The sequence below is a fragment of the Sturnus vulgaris genome, chromosome 15, assembly GCF_052056855.1.
Source record: "Sturnus vulgaris isolate bStuVul1 chromosome 15, bStuVul1.hap1, whole genome shotgun sequence".
NCBI lineage: Eukaryota > Metazoa > Chordata > Aves > Passeriformes > Sturnidae > Sturnus > Sturnus vulgaris.
Window position 1 is genome coordinate 4,212,079 of NC_142257.1, and position 15,196 is coordinate 4,227,274.

The 15,196-nt window shown below is 39.2% G+C and overlaps 1 protein-coding gene across 8 annotated transcripts in view; it reads left to right on the forward strand.

The window, feature by feature from the left end:
• Positions 1-14,765, forward strand: part of EBF1 (EBF transcription factor 1) — a 268,313-nt gene extending 253,548 nt beyond the window's left edge. For 4 of the 8 annotated variants that reach the window (XM_088173961.1, XM_088173962.1, XM_088173959.1 and 1 more), the window contains exons 12-17: positions 3,055-3,120; positions 3,688-3,865; positions 5,299-5,478; positions 7,634-7,828; positions 8,154-8,222; positions 12,272-14,765. In XM_088173961.1, coding sequence (XP_088030087.1) covers positions 3,055-3,120; positions 3,688-3,865; positions 5,299-5,478; positions 7,634-7,828; positions 8,154-8,221 — 687 coding nt within the window. In that variant the 3' untranslated portion in view covers position 8,222; positions 12,272-14,765. The remainder of the gene's footprint in view (positions 1-3,054; positions 3,121-3,687; positions 3,866-5,298; positions 5,479-7,633; positions 7,829-8,153; positions 8,223-12,271) is intronic. The other 4 variants (XM_088173963.1, XM_014875921.2, XM_014875919.2 and 1 more) reach the window with 1 other exon arrangement.
• Positions 14,766-15,196: the final 431 nt, after the last annotated feature.

Sequence of the window (15,196 nt, forward strand, 5' to 3'; positions counted from 1 at the left end):
GATAAATATTCAAGCTTCATCTTAAACATGCTCTAGCCTTTAAATTGTTAAAACTGCAGTGCCCTTTCAATCTACTTACATAATGTCATAAAATATACATTTCAAGGTAAATGAAGTCAGCTACTTCAATTTAGTCCCTCAAACTGGTAGTAAATGAGAGGTTAACACTATGGTGCCAAACCCATTATTGAGTAAATTTAGCACCTTGGACAGCTCTGTAAAATCTTTATTGCTTTCCTGACCTGCTCGTCATGTTCTGTCTATGTGTTCAGTGGCTCTCAGCTCTGATTGAAAGGCAATATATTAGATCCCGAACACAAACATGCTCGGGGGCTGCTTCACTGTGAGCGTAATGACACGGAGGTGAGAACAATTTTCTGGTCACCGCAATCCAAGCACCTTGCAAGGTCTGCTGCTCTAACTCATAGAGGACTTCGGGGGCTCCTTTGTATGTGGAGCAGCTTCTGTTGTAATTTAGGCAGAGCTGCAAAAGGTTTTGAGATGCACTCAGAAAACAAGAAGTTAATATCTCGAGCCTGTCTTTAGCAGCATTTTATTGTGTATTTTTAAAGCTGGTTTGTGTCTGTAAGAAGTACCGTCAGCTCTGGAATAGGAGCTACCACTGTTTGACACAGGAGGGTTTTTCTGTAACATCTACTTTGTATGATCTGAAAGTGTCATAAACAAGAAATGCTTTTCTTGTGTGAAAATATTGTTAGAGAAAGTATGAAACTCGAATTTATAGACTCTGAAAATGTTGGAAAAAAAATAGAACCATTGACTAGCTAAGAAAATTGAATGCTGCTTGTCAAGAATGTTTCAATAAACCATCATGACAATTAGTTTTATTTACATGCAATATGATATGGCATCAAAGAACTTCCAGTGTTTAAGAACTGAAATATATTTGATATGAGGGAGAGCAGCTGTAAGATTCTATGTAATTACCTCATTTTTTAACACGGTTTTCAATCTCTTTTTAGATGCACTCTAAGGTTTTTAGCTCAGCATTATATAAATAACTATGATTAGTCAGGTAGAGCAGAAATGACTATTTAAACTTTCTTTTTTTTAGTAATTTGGCATAATGACAGCTTAGGTTAACAATATACCAAAGCAGTTTGTAGGCTCTGTATCACATTCTAATTTTCCATCAGTGAAATATATACTGCAAACAATTCCTACTGAAGTGAAATAAATCCTGGTTTGCGAAGTCAAACACCTGTGCAGTAATTTTCCATTTAAAATCATGGACTGCAAAAGAGAATATTTTTTTCAGTAATATCTCTGTTCTTCTGTAGCTCGTATCTTCAGTGTGAGGCAAAAAGAGCACCTCAGTGTTGTGATGAACGAGGATTGTTTGTATCTGGATGCTGTTTGTGTCTGTCTGTGATTATACTGCTCACTGCTGTGGTCAAAAAATAAAAAAAAAAAAAAACCCCCAAACCAACAATTGCAGCAGAAAACCAACCCAAATCTTAAAAATCAAGCAAACAAACAAAACCCACCAACAGAAAAAGGCTGTAGCAACTTAACTCCTCAGAATCTGTTTCAAATGTAGTGATTTAAAAATCCATCAATTATGTATTACATCTCACTTCATATGTGGAAAATAATTTAAATGTGTGTTCTGAGACTGGGGTGTGTGCAGCAGAAGGCAAACCTAAATGTTTACTGGGAGAACAAAAATCCTCCATCTCATTTTTGAATTTAGGACATTATATATGTCATAAGTAGTTACTGCAGTATGACAACTATTTTATCTTATATTATAGAGAATTTAAAATTGAAAAAAAATGCTAATATGCATCTAAAAGCTTGTCATTTGAAGAGTTGTTCAAGGATTTTTGAAGAGGTTATGGTGACAGCAAAATGAACGCAATTATATCTCTATTTTCTGATCAGAGTCTACAGTATATGAAAATTGAGCATTACTGTTTCTTTTTGGTATAAAATATGGCTATTGTGTAAAATATTTTAAGTTTAAAAGTTTAACTTTGTAGAAAACTGTAAAATGCTTAGAACTGGTACTATTTTTGTAAGCTACTTGCAGAAATATGCCATGGTGAATAGCTTAGGAGCAGAGAACTACAAAAATGCATTGTTTTACTCAAAGGATGTTCTTGACCGGTCTTGATCGGGCATTTGGGAATCTGCTTTGAAAGATGCCATGAAATGATAAGGAAAAAACATTCTTCTGGGTTAATTCTGCAATGCATGTTTATATTTTCTATCAGGATTATCATCAGGATGCTGTAAAATATAAGATCACAGCAAATGCAATTGTTACTTGAATACCGGTAGAAAATACCCTAAGAAATATTAAATGAAAAGTAATAAATAAGAAAATGGAGGGAAAAAAATTCCCCAAAATGGAGAACTGAATCTCAGACTGTTTTAAAGTCTGCTGTCCATGCAGGGAATTTTTCCAGGAAACACTGCACGGTCCTGGGCTGTTCTCTCTCACACTGCATGTGTTTTCCTCTTGGCCATCATTCCATGCATGTGGATCCTGCCCTGACCCCTTGGACCAGGACACAAACTGGAGAAGCCAGAGGGTGACATTACCAGTAGCACAGGACTGATTGGGTACCTTCTGAATGTGGCCTGCTGGGTAAGGTCACAATTCCTGCAGCATGCAATTAAGGATAAAATAAACACATTGAAGGGATTCATAACATTCTCTGAATGACATTGATTGCAGTAATCTAGTAAATGACCTCGGGATTGTATTCTGCAATAAACCCATGAGTGGTTTATAGTGCAGATGGTAGAGACAATTGAGTGATGTATTTTATTTTGCAGCACCAATGATTCTCACCTTTTGACTTGATTAAGCGTGTGTGTGAATAGGATGAACCAGTGATTTAACACCATTCAGTGGTTGCTGAGAGTTGTTACAATTAAGGTTTACCTGGTGGGAGGAAAAAAGGAAGAAAAAAACCACGACAAAACACGATGTACCTAATAGAAGAGATAAAAGATTCTAATATTTGTTTTCCCCACAAGGAGTTTATTGAACTCAGCAGAATGCTTCTGTTTTTCTATTGACAGGAAGTAATACTTAAGAGGGCTGCTGATTTAGTAGAAGCACTCTATGGTATGCCACATAATAACCAGGTAAATGCATTCTACTTCAGCAATTCTATATCATGGCTATTTCTTAGATGTATAGATAGGTCAGGGGCTAAAGGGATATGATGCTACAATGGGAGACAAGAATAAATGTAGAGGGTGATGCCATATCTGGAGTGGGGTTTAGTTTGCTTGTTTTCTTTATTAAAGGGTGTGAATTTAGTGTTTGTAAAATCACCATGGAGGCATCTGCCTCCTTGCAGATCCCATATAACATGAGCAATGTTGTGCATTATGTCTTGCCACCAGTGACTTTTCCCTCTTCCCCTAAAGAGAGCTCGAAGGTGGAGCAAGTCCAGGCTCCAGCCCCATCCTGCCAGTTGGTCTTTTTATACAAAGTGTGGCCACTGGGACCGAGACTTCCAACTCTCTTATCACAGATGTCAGGATTTACCAGGAATTTCCTATAAGCATGAGCTCCCTGTCAGCCAGAAAAAAAGAAAAGCATCTCCTTTTAGCCTTTCAACAGGGAACTGTTTCACTTGAGCCTGCAAGGAAAGGCTTGTCAGACTCTGGTAACTCTTCTATGTTTTTTTTCCCCTTATCCTGTAGGAAATAATCCTGAAAAGAGCTGCAGACATCGCCGAAGCGCTGTACAGCGTCCCCCGCAACCACAACCAGCTCCCCGCCCTCGCCAACACCTCTGTCCACGCGGGAATGATGGGAGTGAATTCCTTCAGTGGCCAGCTCGCTGTCAATGTCTCTGAAGCCTCCCAAGCCACCAACCAGGGTCAGGAGAAGACTCATCTTCCTCTCTCTATGGACCTTTTCTGATAGGAGTCAGGGCAGTGGCAGAGGGATGGCTCAGGACTGGGAGCAGGGCTGGGCAGCCCATCCCAGAGCCTTGGAATGATGCAGGATGGGGCTGCCCTAACTCAGGAAAGCACTTCTGCATGTCCCTAAATAGCTTTTTTTTCTGCCCAGGGTAACACTTGTGTTTGTGTTCAAATCCCACTAATTTTAATCGGCTTCAGCATGTACTTAACATTAAGTACTTGCTTATATATTTTCCTGAGCATGGATGATCTCTCAGTCTGGGCCTTGTGCAGCACTTCTTTATAACATGAAGTTATCCCTTGAATGTTTATCTGTTTAATTTGGGTTTGTTTTGCAAGAGATAGAGATTTGGAACTGTGTTTTATTCAGAGTTTGAGACTTTCATAAATTTTACAACTTGCGAAGAATACAAATATTTAAAAATTTGAAAAACATTTTCAGAGCTTGTTCAATTTTTAAAATAAAGTGTTTTTCACTTTGTATAAAATCAGTATGGGTTTAATTCCCACAGTTAGAAATAAAAAATAGGTGGAGAACATTTTTGTAAAAGCCCTTTGCATTTTGCCCTCTCCTTTGCTCAGCTCTCTATATTATCCAACTTCAAAATACATTGGAATGAGAAAGTGCTAGGATGAGGCTGTTTCTAGAAGAGGAGAAAAAAAAAAATTTGCATTACACTAAAAAAATACAAAATTATTTTTAGATTGAAATATTTTATGCTATGCATTAGGAAGAAAAATCGGCAACTTTTCTTCTAGGAGTGAAAATGCATATTTTGTATTTCTGTGCTTCTGGAAACAAATCTTTCCATATGAATATTTGGATATGAGTTTCCTAAAATGTCATTTCCAGAATTAGGTAGAGATTCAAATTTTAACTTGCTGTCAAATTTGATGCTCATTTCCTACCAACATAATGATGAGACCAAGGCAAAAAAGACAAAGGATATCCCACAAGCTGGAGAAATACACTACATTTCCTGAAGCGTGCAGTGAGCATCTGAGGTGTGCTAAATGACAGTGACACCAGAAAAGAGTTAACAACAATCTTTTAACATACCTTGAGTGGCTCTGGACTCCTCACTCTGGAAATGTAGGTCATGTTTACTCCATTTCCTACAAGCAGCCCTTTCAGAGCGAGTGTTCCTCCAACACCCTGTGCTGATCTTTGCTCCAGGGCATCCTTGGGTTGCCAGGGGAGCTCTGCAGGCTCCAGCCTCCCCCCTCCAGCAGCAGCCTGGGCAGGGAGGGGTCCCAGTCTGGGGTCCTGGTGGTGCTGGGGGTCAGCCCTGTCCCTCTCTGTCCTCCCTGAGCTCCCCCTTGGTTTGTGTAGGAAGCTGTTGTGGGGCTAATCCCAATTTCTGCCTGTGTTCCCTCCCCACACAAGGTTTCACTCGCAACTCCAGCAGTGTGTCACCTCATGGCTACGTGCCAAGCACCACCCCGCAGCAGACAAACTACAACTCTGTCACAACAAGCATGAATGGCTATGGGAATGCTGGAATGTCAAATTTAGGCGGTTCTCCAACCTTCCTGAACGGATCTGCTGCCAATTCTCCCTATGCCAGTGAGTATTTCGTGTCTTTTCTGTGTTTTACACATTTTCATTAGAAGGAGGTGGTGGATTTTCTTCGAGGCTCAATATTTATTTTCTATTTTGAGCATTTGAAATAGAACTTGGTCTTTTCTCTGCTTTCCAAGGCACTGATCTTTGATGCACTTTGAAGACCATAGTGTTGCCAGAAATTCTCCTCTCTGTTTTCATATTACTTTTATTAATTATTATTATTAATTCTTTTTATTTGGGAGTCTTAAAAGAGCTTACAAAGAATAGTCTATCATGGTTTAGTCTGATAGTTTCATAATGTACTTTATTCTCTAATAAGAAACACTGTCCTCAACTTCTGAGCAAATAATATGTTCATAGCCTTTATAAAGATTACGAATTACTGGGCCTAAACTTGATTGTTTATATTCCACTTGCTTTTTAAGTAGCATTACTTTGACTTCACTGAGTCAGTAAAGTGTGACAAAGGCTCTTAGATTTTGTATTTTAGTGTCAGTACAGTGAATGCCACAAAAATGTGAGTCATACAAATCATACATCCCATGGCGTGAAGAGCTTATGGTCTTCGGTCCCAGTCATGGAAATATTTATGTGCAGGACTAACTTTCTGCATTTTGATATTAAAAGTTTAGTAAGCTGTTTAAATATAAATCCATTTCTATTGGTAAAGGCCTATGAACCTCTTCTGCAGCTGAGCTCAGTAGTCCCTGGTCACATGAGAAATTAAATGAGCAGGACCTGCCCAGTTCCTCTGACATTGCTCATGAGGCATAAAGGATTCCACTGACATCTGTAGAAAGCTGACAGCAGAATCAGGGTAGGAGGTCTGGACATATAAATAGATTTATAGGCTGGGACTGTAGCATGGGCAGGACAAACCGACTGCTGAAGGTACCAAGGTTTACACAGCAAATCTGAAGTTAATGGTATAACAGCAGCAATGAATTATTTTGAATTGCATCAGAATAAAAAAAGGGATAGGAGCTGTGAATAAAATAATTAACTCCACAGCTTCTTCTCTGCTGCAAATTTAGAACAAATTATTTACCCACATAACTAGTGCTTATAACCTGGGAATTGCTAACCAGTGATTATTTTTGTACTCTAATAATAATGTAACATGTAATGTTACAAAGTACCTTACTTATTAAGTTGGATTTACTGTCACAGAATCTGCACACTCTGAATTCATAATATAACATGATTGATGAGACATCTCCTCTTGGAAGCAGATGCCAGTAATGCATTTAAAATACTGTGGCAGTGTATTATTTCATATTTATGAACGAAGTCCTCTTTAGAATAGCGCTTCACTTCCTAGCCCTGGTTCTCTATTCTATTTATATTTTGGGAGGTTTTCTTGGTTGATCTGTCATTCTGCTAATGTCTAATCCATTGAATCAGAAAATGCTTCAATCATGACCTGAAAATTAAAAGGTGGCATTCTTAATTAAATCAATAAACTAATTGCTGTATAGTAGCAATTCAATTTAGGTGCTTTGATTGCTCTCCCTTAGCAAGTACTTCCAGACACAGAGTGACTTCAGACTAAGATTGTATCTGTCAGACTGTGAAACTTTGAACATTTAATTTCCATTAATTGATTTCCTCAGTGTTAACAAATATGATATCAGATTCTCAAATAAGAACTTAAATAGGGTGATTTTTATCTACATAAATGCAAATAAAATAATAATTCAAAGCCCAGATGATCAGAATTTTACTCTATAATATGTAATTATTCACAGCTCACTTGTGTATCTAAGCAGTTTCTAAACAGGACAAAGAATGGAAGTATGGAATGTTACTTTTGGTCCTTTTTTTTTGTTGTTGCTGTTGTTGGATAAGAGGGGAAGCTGGCAGTGCCTTCTGAATATTAAGGTAGTTAGCTTTATTTTCATGAAAAGAAATTTGTTTAAAAGCTTGATGGTAAAGACATGAACCAAAGATATTTATTGTACTATATAGTAAAATAATGGATTGGGGATATCTGTGTTTAAAGACTGAGCTTCCTATGTAGCACATTTCCATTTTGAGCACTCAGTTCAGCCCTAAAAAAATTTATAGCGTCCAAGAATAAGAATTCTCTTCTTCCTGCAACCTGTTATTATTGAGTACTAAGGAATGCCTCTTTGGGGGTCTTTCTTCCCTCTAGTTGTGCCATCAAGTCCAACAATGGCCTCCTCCACTAGCCTCCCCTCCAACTGTAGCAGTTCCTCTGGGATCTTCTCCTTCTCACCAGCCAACATGGTCTCAGCAGTCAAACAGAAGAGTGCGTTTGCGCCCGTCGTGAGACCCCAGACCTCCCCCCCTCCCACCTGCACCAGCACCAATGGCAATAGCCTGCAAGGTAGGTGGAACAGGTGGAGCCCAGGCTGCTCCCAGCCACTCCGAGCTGCCCCAGGGGAGAGGAGGCAATGGGGGATCCCTGGTGGGCTCTGTGCTAAAGTTTCCTCCTGCAGAGAGTAACTGGACTCCACCCCCAGCCCACCTCGTACCCTGCAGGTGTTTGGCGAGCACCCTGTCTCTAACCCAACTAATCCTGCTCGATTGAGAGGCTGTGTCTTTTAAAGCACGGACCTACTGTTTTGATAAACACAAGTAATATTTCAGCTTACTAATACCGTCCTTTTTCTTTCTTTCCTCTCTTATTCCCTGTTGTCGTCCTTTATCAGACCAGTCTTTTGTGGACTCTAGCAAGTACTCCACTGCAGGGTCTCTCCAGGGGCTGGCCTTCTCCTGAAGTACGTCACTCAATCTTCCCTTCCTTTTTGTCCTTTGTCACAGTACACTTGTGCAGAAATCCTACTGAGAGCAAACAGACTGCTGCAGAGCTTGGCACAAGCCTTGCCTTTCATAAACAGGAGATGCATTACAAACCAACAGCAGTGCTTTCCACTTTGACTCACACCAGGGCAAACATTAGTTTCCACTGATTAATGTACTCCTGTGCCAATTAATTCCAGAAATGGTGCAGGGCCTTTTGGAAAGCCTATTGAACTGTTGGTATCAAGGGGCTGCTCCTTTTCTGCATCCTTTCCCCTCTCATTACAAGTTCTCCAGCGTTAGTATCTAAATCCATTTGAAGGGTTGTTGCAGGCGAGGCAGTGACAGACAAAAGCTTGTCAAACTGAGGGTGTTTAAAGCCCAGCACTGCCCATCTCATTGTTTGGCTGAGTCTGTTTTACAACACTGTGCCTAAACCTCCCCGTGTGATTCCCTCACTGCACATCACTGTGCTGAGAGAGGCATTTTCATGCTTGCTTAGATCCAGGGGTTTCCTTAAGCAGATGCAGCCAGCTGCCTCCAGCTGCCAGAGGTGGGAAATATTTCATGGTGTGCACTGTGCTTTCTCCAGAGCTTAGATTTGTTTCCATGAGCCTGTGCAAGTTATCCTAAAGGGCATCGCGTGGGGAATAAAATCCATCCTTTTTTAAGCCAGGTCCAGAAGGAGGTGTGCAGGGCAGGATGGTTGCACAAACTCCACTTGTCACTCAGCCTCTGGAAAGAGGAACACTGGGCTTGAGGAGAAAATGCTGATAGCACATTAACAGCCAAAAAAAAAAAAGTATACGCAAGCAGAATGGAAGGAATTCATTCATAAAGGCTTGGATCTATTGTGCCTGAAGGAAAGCATTGTCCTCAGTGAATGTTAGTCTGGTGATCTGAGAGGAAGAATCCTTCAATGTGCACACACACACAGAAAAACTGTGCAGAAACTGTAAATTTACTAGGTACCAATAAGCAGAACTCGGGTACCTTCAGTTAGGACTCTGTTAGAAATACCAACTGTGTCAGGAATAAGACAAAACAAAATTTTCAGGTGAACTACAGCATTTAGGGGATTTGGTTTTGAACATTTAAAAGAATTGGCAGTGCTGACATACTTTAAGTAGTTTTAAAAGCAACAGCTAATAATATTTCCTATCTGAAAAAAAAAATGCTTTTGATCACGTTAATGTTTTTTTTCTTCTCTTCACTTTGTCCCATCTTCTTGTTGTGGATGAAGAGAAGAAACAAGTAACAGGAGAAAGCTTTTTCAGGCACTGTTTCTCCTTTCACGAGACACAGAATTCTCAGATTCCATGTACTCAGTTATGAAAAGCAATTATGGAATGAGCTGAGAGCACTGGACACAACTGGAGCTGTCTGATTGCTCCTCATTATGTCACCTCCACATCTGCCATGCCCAGAAACCACACAGATCTGAGCGTTTCCCTTAATTTTTGTTTAGCAATTCAGTTTTCATAATAGGAATGAGACACCAAGAGATGGTTCATTTCTAGGTCATCACTGAACTTCTTGGTGAGTTAAAGACACACAGCCTTTGGTCCCGTGCCTCCTGACACCACCTGAGGCTTGTAATAATCACTGAGAGATGCACTGCCTGTTGTGCCTTAATGCTTAAATAAACAACCCTGTATAAGGAGGCTGTCTTATCTCTCTTGGGCTTCTGGATACATCAGAAAGCAATCAAGCTTTCCTTATGTAGCTTAGATATCAGCAGAACTCACTAAAACAGCAGCCAGGCTTATCTGTTGTTCTCTTTGCCATGCAATTTTGTAAAACCCCAAATACATTATTTCTGTAATTTGCTGGCAGCAAATACAAATTAGTATATGATAGAAGAAATAAAGGCCATTGGTGGGAGCTTTTCTATTCTCTGCCCTCCCTTTTTGGAGGTGGTGTGATCTCATACCTGCACTGTTTCCCACTGATATCTCTGTTTGCAGGATCAATAACAGGCTACAGCTGGGAGAATTTGCATGACTAGATGTAGCACTTATGGAATAAAAGTGGAGTGATCTAAATGAAGACTTGGAAAGAATGGAAATATCAAAGCTTTTAGGCAGAAAAGATATCATTTGCCTTGTAATTTAATTCAGAATTTCAGAGCTCTTCAAAAACAATAATGCTTTGAAAAAAGGAGCTAAGATCTGCCTCTGTGCCATGTGTTTCCAACAGCAAAAGGTGCATGGCTGATCTGTAACCACAGGGAAATGTCTAAATCATGAAGGGAGGAATTGCAATTATCTCACCTTTTTTGGGCTCCTGCCCAGGGTAGACAGCTGTCCTGTCCCAAGGGACACAGTTCTTGACCAATTAGTGGTGAAATTGATTTGCTTCTGAAGAATCTTTCAGACTGAGTGTTGGATTAGTATCTTGACATTTTCTGAAGAAAAGATACTTTTTCTAAAGGAAGGCAACACCTTGTCCTAAAGTGTCCTCTATGCTTCTCACCTAAGTGTCTTCCCATAGGACTTAAAGCAACTTAACTCGCCCTTCTATTCCTTTTATCCTCACTCTCAGCTCCTTGAGGAGCCCTTATGGGGGGGACACAATCAGTACAGTGATTCCACACGATAAATTCCAATAATTGAAATGCTGTTGCAGTGTGCCACCTCTGAGGGTGGCCTGTTGCAAACATGTTGGATGTGTTTTGCATTCTCTCCTTCTCCCCTCATTTTATTTCATTTAATCAGTGCAGTTTACTCGAGCTACTCTCCCCTTGCTGATTAGACTTGTAATTCTTGCACATATGGTGGTGTTTGTGGAGAAAACATTTCCCTCCTCTCCCCTTCCAACCCCAAATCTGTGAGTCTTTTACTTTGGCTCTGTTCTTATCAAATAATTGCAGCTGTAATTAAAGCACAATGAATCAGCACCAGTCACGGGGTTGAGTCCTTCCTTAAGAAATTACATGTCCAGATGTCTGGAGTGGCAGGCAGCATTTAAATCATGTGCACATGGGGAGTGCAGCCAACCTGAATGGGAATCTGTTTTCCACCTTTTGGCAAATAAATGTACAACTGGCATTTTAGAGACGGGTTGTTTTTACAGTTTCCATCATAAACTTCCATGACTACCCCCTGTAATGATGTGCCTGCTCACAGTGTGTCACTGGGACCTTGGGATGCCTGATCTGAGTCCCCTGTAAATAGGGAGAGATCGAGCTGGAGGTCAGCTTATGTGCCAAACTTCCCTGTTGACTTCTCATAAATGTCTGTCTGCTAAGAGACGTGGTGGTTTCATAGAAAATGAGATAGGAAGCATTAAAAAGAAATGCTGATGATTCAACTTAGCCAGCAAAAGAGAAAATATCCTAAATTAACATTCACCTGTGACTCACTTGGTGCAGTTGGTGGTGTCTGCTACAAGTGGAATAAGAAAGATGCTGGCCTGCTGACCCAGGAGTTAAGCACATATTTCAATTTCAAAATTGGATTTGAGAGTTTAAATCCTTTTCTGAGCACCTGGAAATGCATCCATGAATCCCAGGGGTGAACACTGACCTTTGGGAGGACTGGCACAGGGGAGTGACCCATGCCAGAGTGCCACTGCAGGGACACTCCTCCAGGGCCATGCCAGTGGGATTCCAGCTGTTTTCCCTAATTTAGTGCAAATACCTGCTTTGCTTTTAAAAGAGTAACAGAATGTGTGGCAATGGCTGGGTCCAGTCGAAGTTTCCTCAGCATTTGGGGATTTTGAAACTAAAAGCAGAAAAATAAGCTGGGGTCTGATACTGATATTGAGGAAGGACACTTTTTCAACAAGAAAATCAGTAATTCAGCAAAACTTGCAATTTGTATCGTTTTCCAGTCTGAAGGAAATTTCTCATGATTTTTGTGTACATAGTTGTCTCTTATGAGTGATATATATAAATTTAACTCAAAGTACATCTGACTACATCGCTAGTAAATGTTTAAAGCTCTGAGGATATTAAAAGTTGCTTAATAATGCAGAAAATTAACTTTTTCCCTCTCTCTCTTCCCCCTCCCTTTCCTTCCAACAGCTATATCTGGCATGATTGTTCCCCCCATGTGAAAGAATTGCCTTGAAGAATTTTATTAATGAAGAGGTTGAATTCTGCTTCAGAGAGAATCTGATACAAGTCCCAGAGTGGAACTTTTTACTCAGGCCTTTTTAAAAATAAAAAAGAAATAAAGAAGGATCTTACAATAACTGCAGATTTTTAAACAAAAAAAAAATCACCATCCTTGCAAATACTGAAATTAACAATCCACAATTGCAAGGTGTTGATTCAAGTTGTCCATCCCAAATACCTGGGAGATATATTTATTGTATGTTGATAAAAATCCACTTTTTTTTTTTTGGGGGGGGGGGGGGTGGGGGCTTGCTTTTATTTCCTTCTGATTTCTTTTTTTTTTTTTTTTTTTTTTTAAGGCTTGCTTTAACTCAACACCATTTGTCTTTTATAAATCATACAATTACACAAGGGACACTAGAGACGGAACTCCACATTTTTAATTTATGAATTTATTTTTTTTTTTTAAAAAGCTGTGTAAAGAAGAATAAAGTGGTGTCATTTACATACAAGTCTGTATGGGACAGAATAGAAGTGCCAGTTAGTTTTTCCTAGAAGAATTATGGCCATTGAATTAAGGGTCGGCTCATATATGTTGCTTATCCAGTGGTGACTTGCTGATATGATGCGTTTTTAATGTTCTGATTAAATAGTAATCACTCCCTAGAAAGCTGATATTTTTGGATTATGAGGGTGGGGTGAGGGGTGGGATTAGTAACCTCTGTCTTTAAGGAAAAGTTCATCCCAGAACACCAGGCTAGAAGGGGACCTTAAGGTCCAACTTTTCCCGGCAAAAAGCAGGTGGAAGGGTGGAAATATCAAAAATGTTTCCTCTGGAAGTGCAAACCCAGTGCCTGTAGATGCAATGCCAGCCCTGCAGCAGGAGGTGAGCACGGCCCCCTCTTTTTTTGGGTGCTATCTCAGCCCCTCCAAACACTCCCCTTCCCCAAGCTGGGCCATCCCTGGGGTCCCCCTGCCCTGCTGGTTCTGCTGGGGCACGATGGGCACAAAAAAAAAATATAAAACCAAAACCCAGGTGGGGTTTGCACCCTCCCCTCCCAAAAATCTCTGCTGGCCAAGCTCCCACTGGCATCCCTCCTGTATCAGTCGACCCTCCCAGTTTGTACCACGCTCTATCCACGACAGGGAACTGCTTTTGAGTAGTGAAACATGAGTTTGGGGCTTTCAAATCAAAACCATCGCTTCTGTTTTACGATTAAAAAAAAATTTTGCTATCATTATCTGGGAAGTGTTCTTAAAAGTTATTAGTCAAAGAGGCAGCAAAGCTCTGAAGATGCATTACCTGATATTTTTTCTTTGCTGTTGTGTTTTGTATGTAGTTATAAATACTGTAGATTTTTTGTGATTTTTTGCCAAAGTTGTTGTTCTATTTATACATTTTAATGTCTTAAGACGGTTTTTCAATATCACAAAAAAAAAAAAAAAAAGAATTTTACTGCATATTTTGCAAAAAGAGCTCACTACCTTTAGCTTGCACATACTTGCAAATTAATTAAAGAAAAAAAAAGCTTTTTGTTTCTGTTTTTTGTTTGTTTGTTTTACGGGGGATTTTGTAAAATATCCATATAAATAATGTATTTATCTTTGGAATTTGTACATTGCTTTTTGTCCCCTACAAGTTTATTTTATTGTGTATGTTTGCTATGTGAAAAGTGCTGATTTGTTTGGTCATTCACCGTTGTATTAGCTGTTTAAATGTGATTTTAATACATTTCATTTATAGGGTTGTTTTTTTTTTTTTTTTAGTATTGTTTAAAACCATGCTTCCATTTTTTTTTAATTTCCACCCAAAAGCCATTGTCTATTTTTGTATTATTTGTAAGTTAAGAAGTTTTTTCCAATATATGGCAAAAAGTAGCATATTATTCTTGTAGCATTTAGTTATGTAGATTTAAAAAAAAAAATGTATCCTTTGCTTTTGAGGCTTAACAAAAACTAATGCTGTTTTACTCTATTAATATGCATGGGATTTCTCCTCTTTGGAGTGACGCATTTTTGTGCATTAAATATGGGGAGAAACTTCATAGAACTCAATGAAAATACTTTCTTTCTTAAGTCTGCTTGTATATTTCTCTGTCTTTCACATAAATATAAACCAGCAGATTGGATGCCTTAACAATGCAAATCATATTCATTTCACTTGTACATTGTACTGTGCACCAGAACTGTCAATCATCACTAACATTCTAAGAAAAAAAAAAAAAAAGGAATTGAAAAGCACAAAAGAACTGTTTTGTTACCTTAAAACAATATAACTTTTTTCTAGTCGAGCAAGAAATCATTTACAACGATGCTGCAACTGTGCATGCTTCCTGTATGAATTTTGCAATGGTTTTCACTAGAATGTCACAGTGTGATCTTTGGGGGGAAGGGAAAGAAAAACAGGATTTTTTTTTTTTTTTCATGGTGAGAAAATAAAAGAAGAGAAAACTGGAAAAAATGTGAGAGACATCAGTTTATTGCTTCTCTGTATTCCAAGCGATTATTCTAATTCACATAATAAGCAACAGCACGACAATGTAATCAAATTTAAAGCCATATTTTGTCCAGTGACACCGTCGATTACTCTTGTAGAGCTCCACTCAGTCCTAGCAGTTCTGACACCACTTTAGCCACATTTGTAATCTCTACTCCAGTGTCCAAAGAGCCTTTGACAATGTGCATAATTCTGGTTTTTTTGCAGCTATTTATTGTGATCTGATGAATGGGAATTTATCAAAAATCTCCCCCGCACCACCCTTTGTCTTTTACGAAGTAAAAGATGCAGCTGTTTACAGAATATGGCTTTAAGTGGAAACATTCAGATTTCAGTTTGAACAAGGTGAAGCTTCACAATGACTGGATTGCATAAAGTAATGCCTGTTTCCTCAC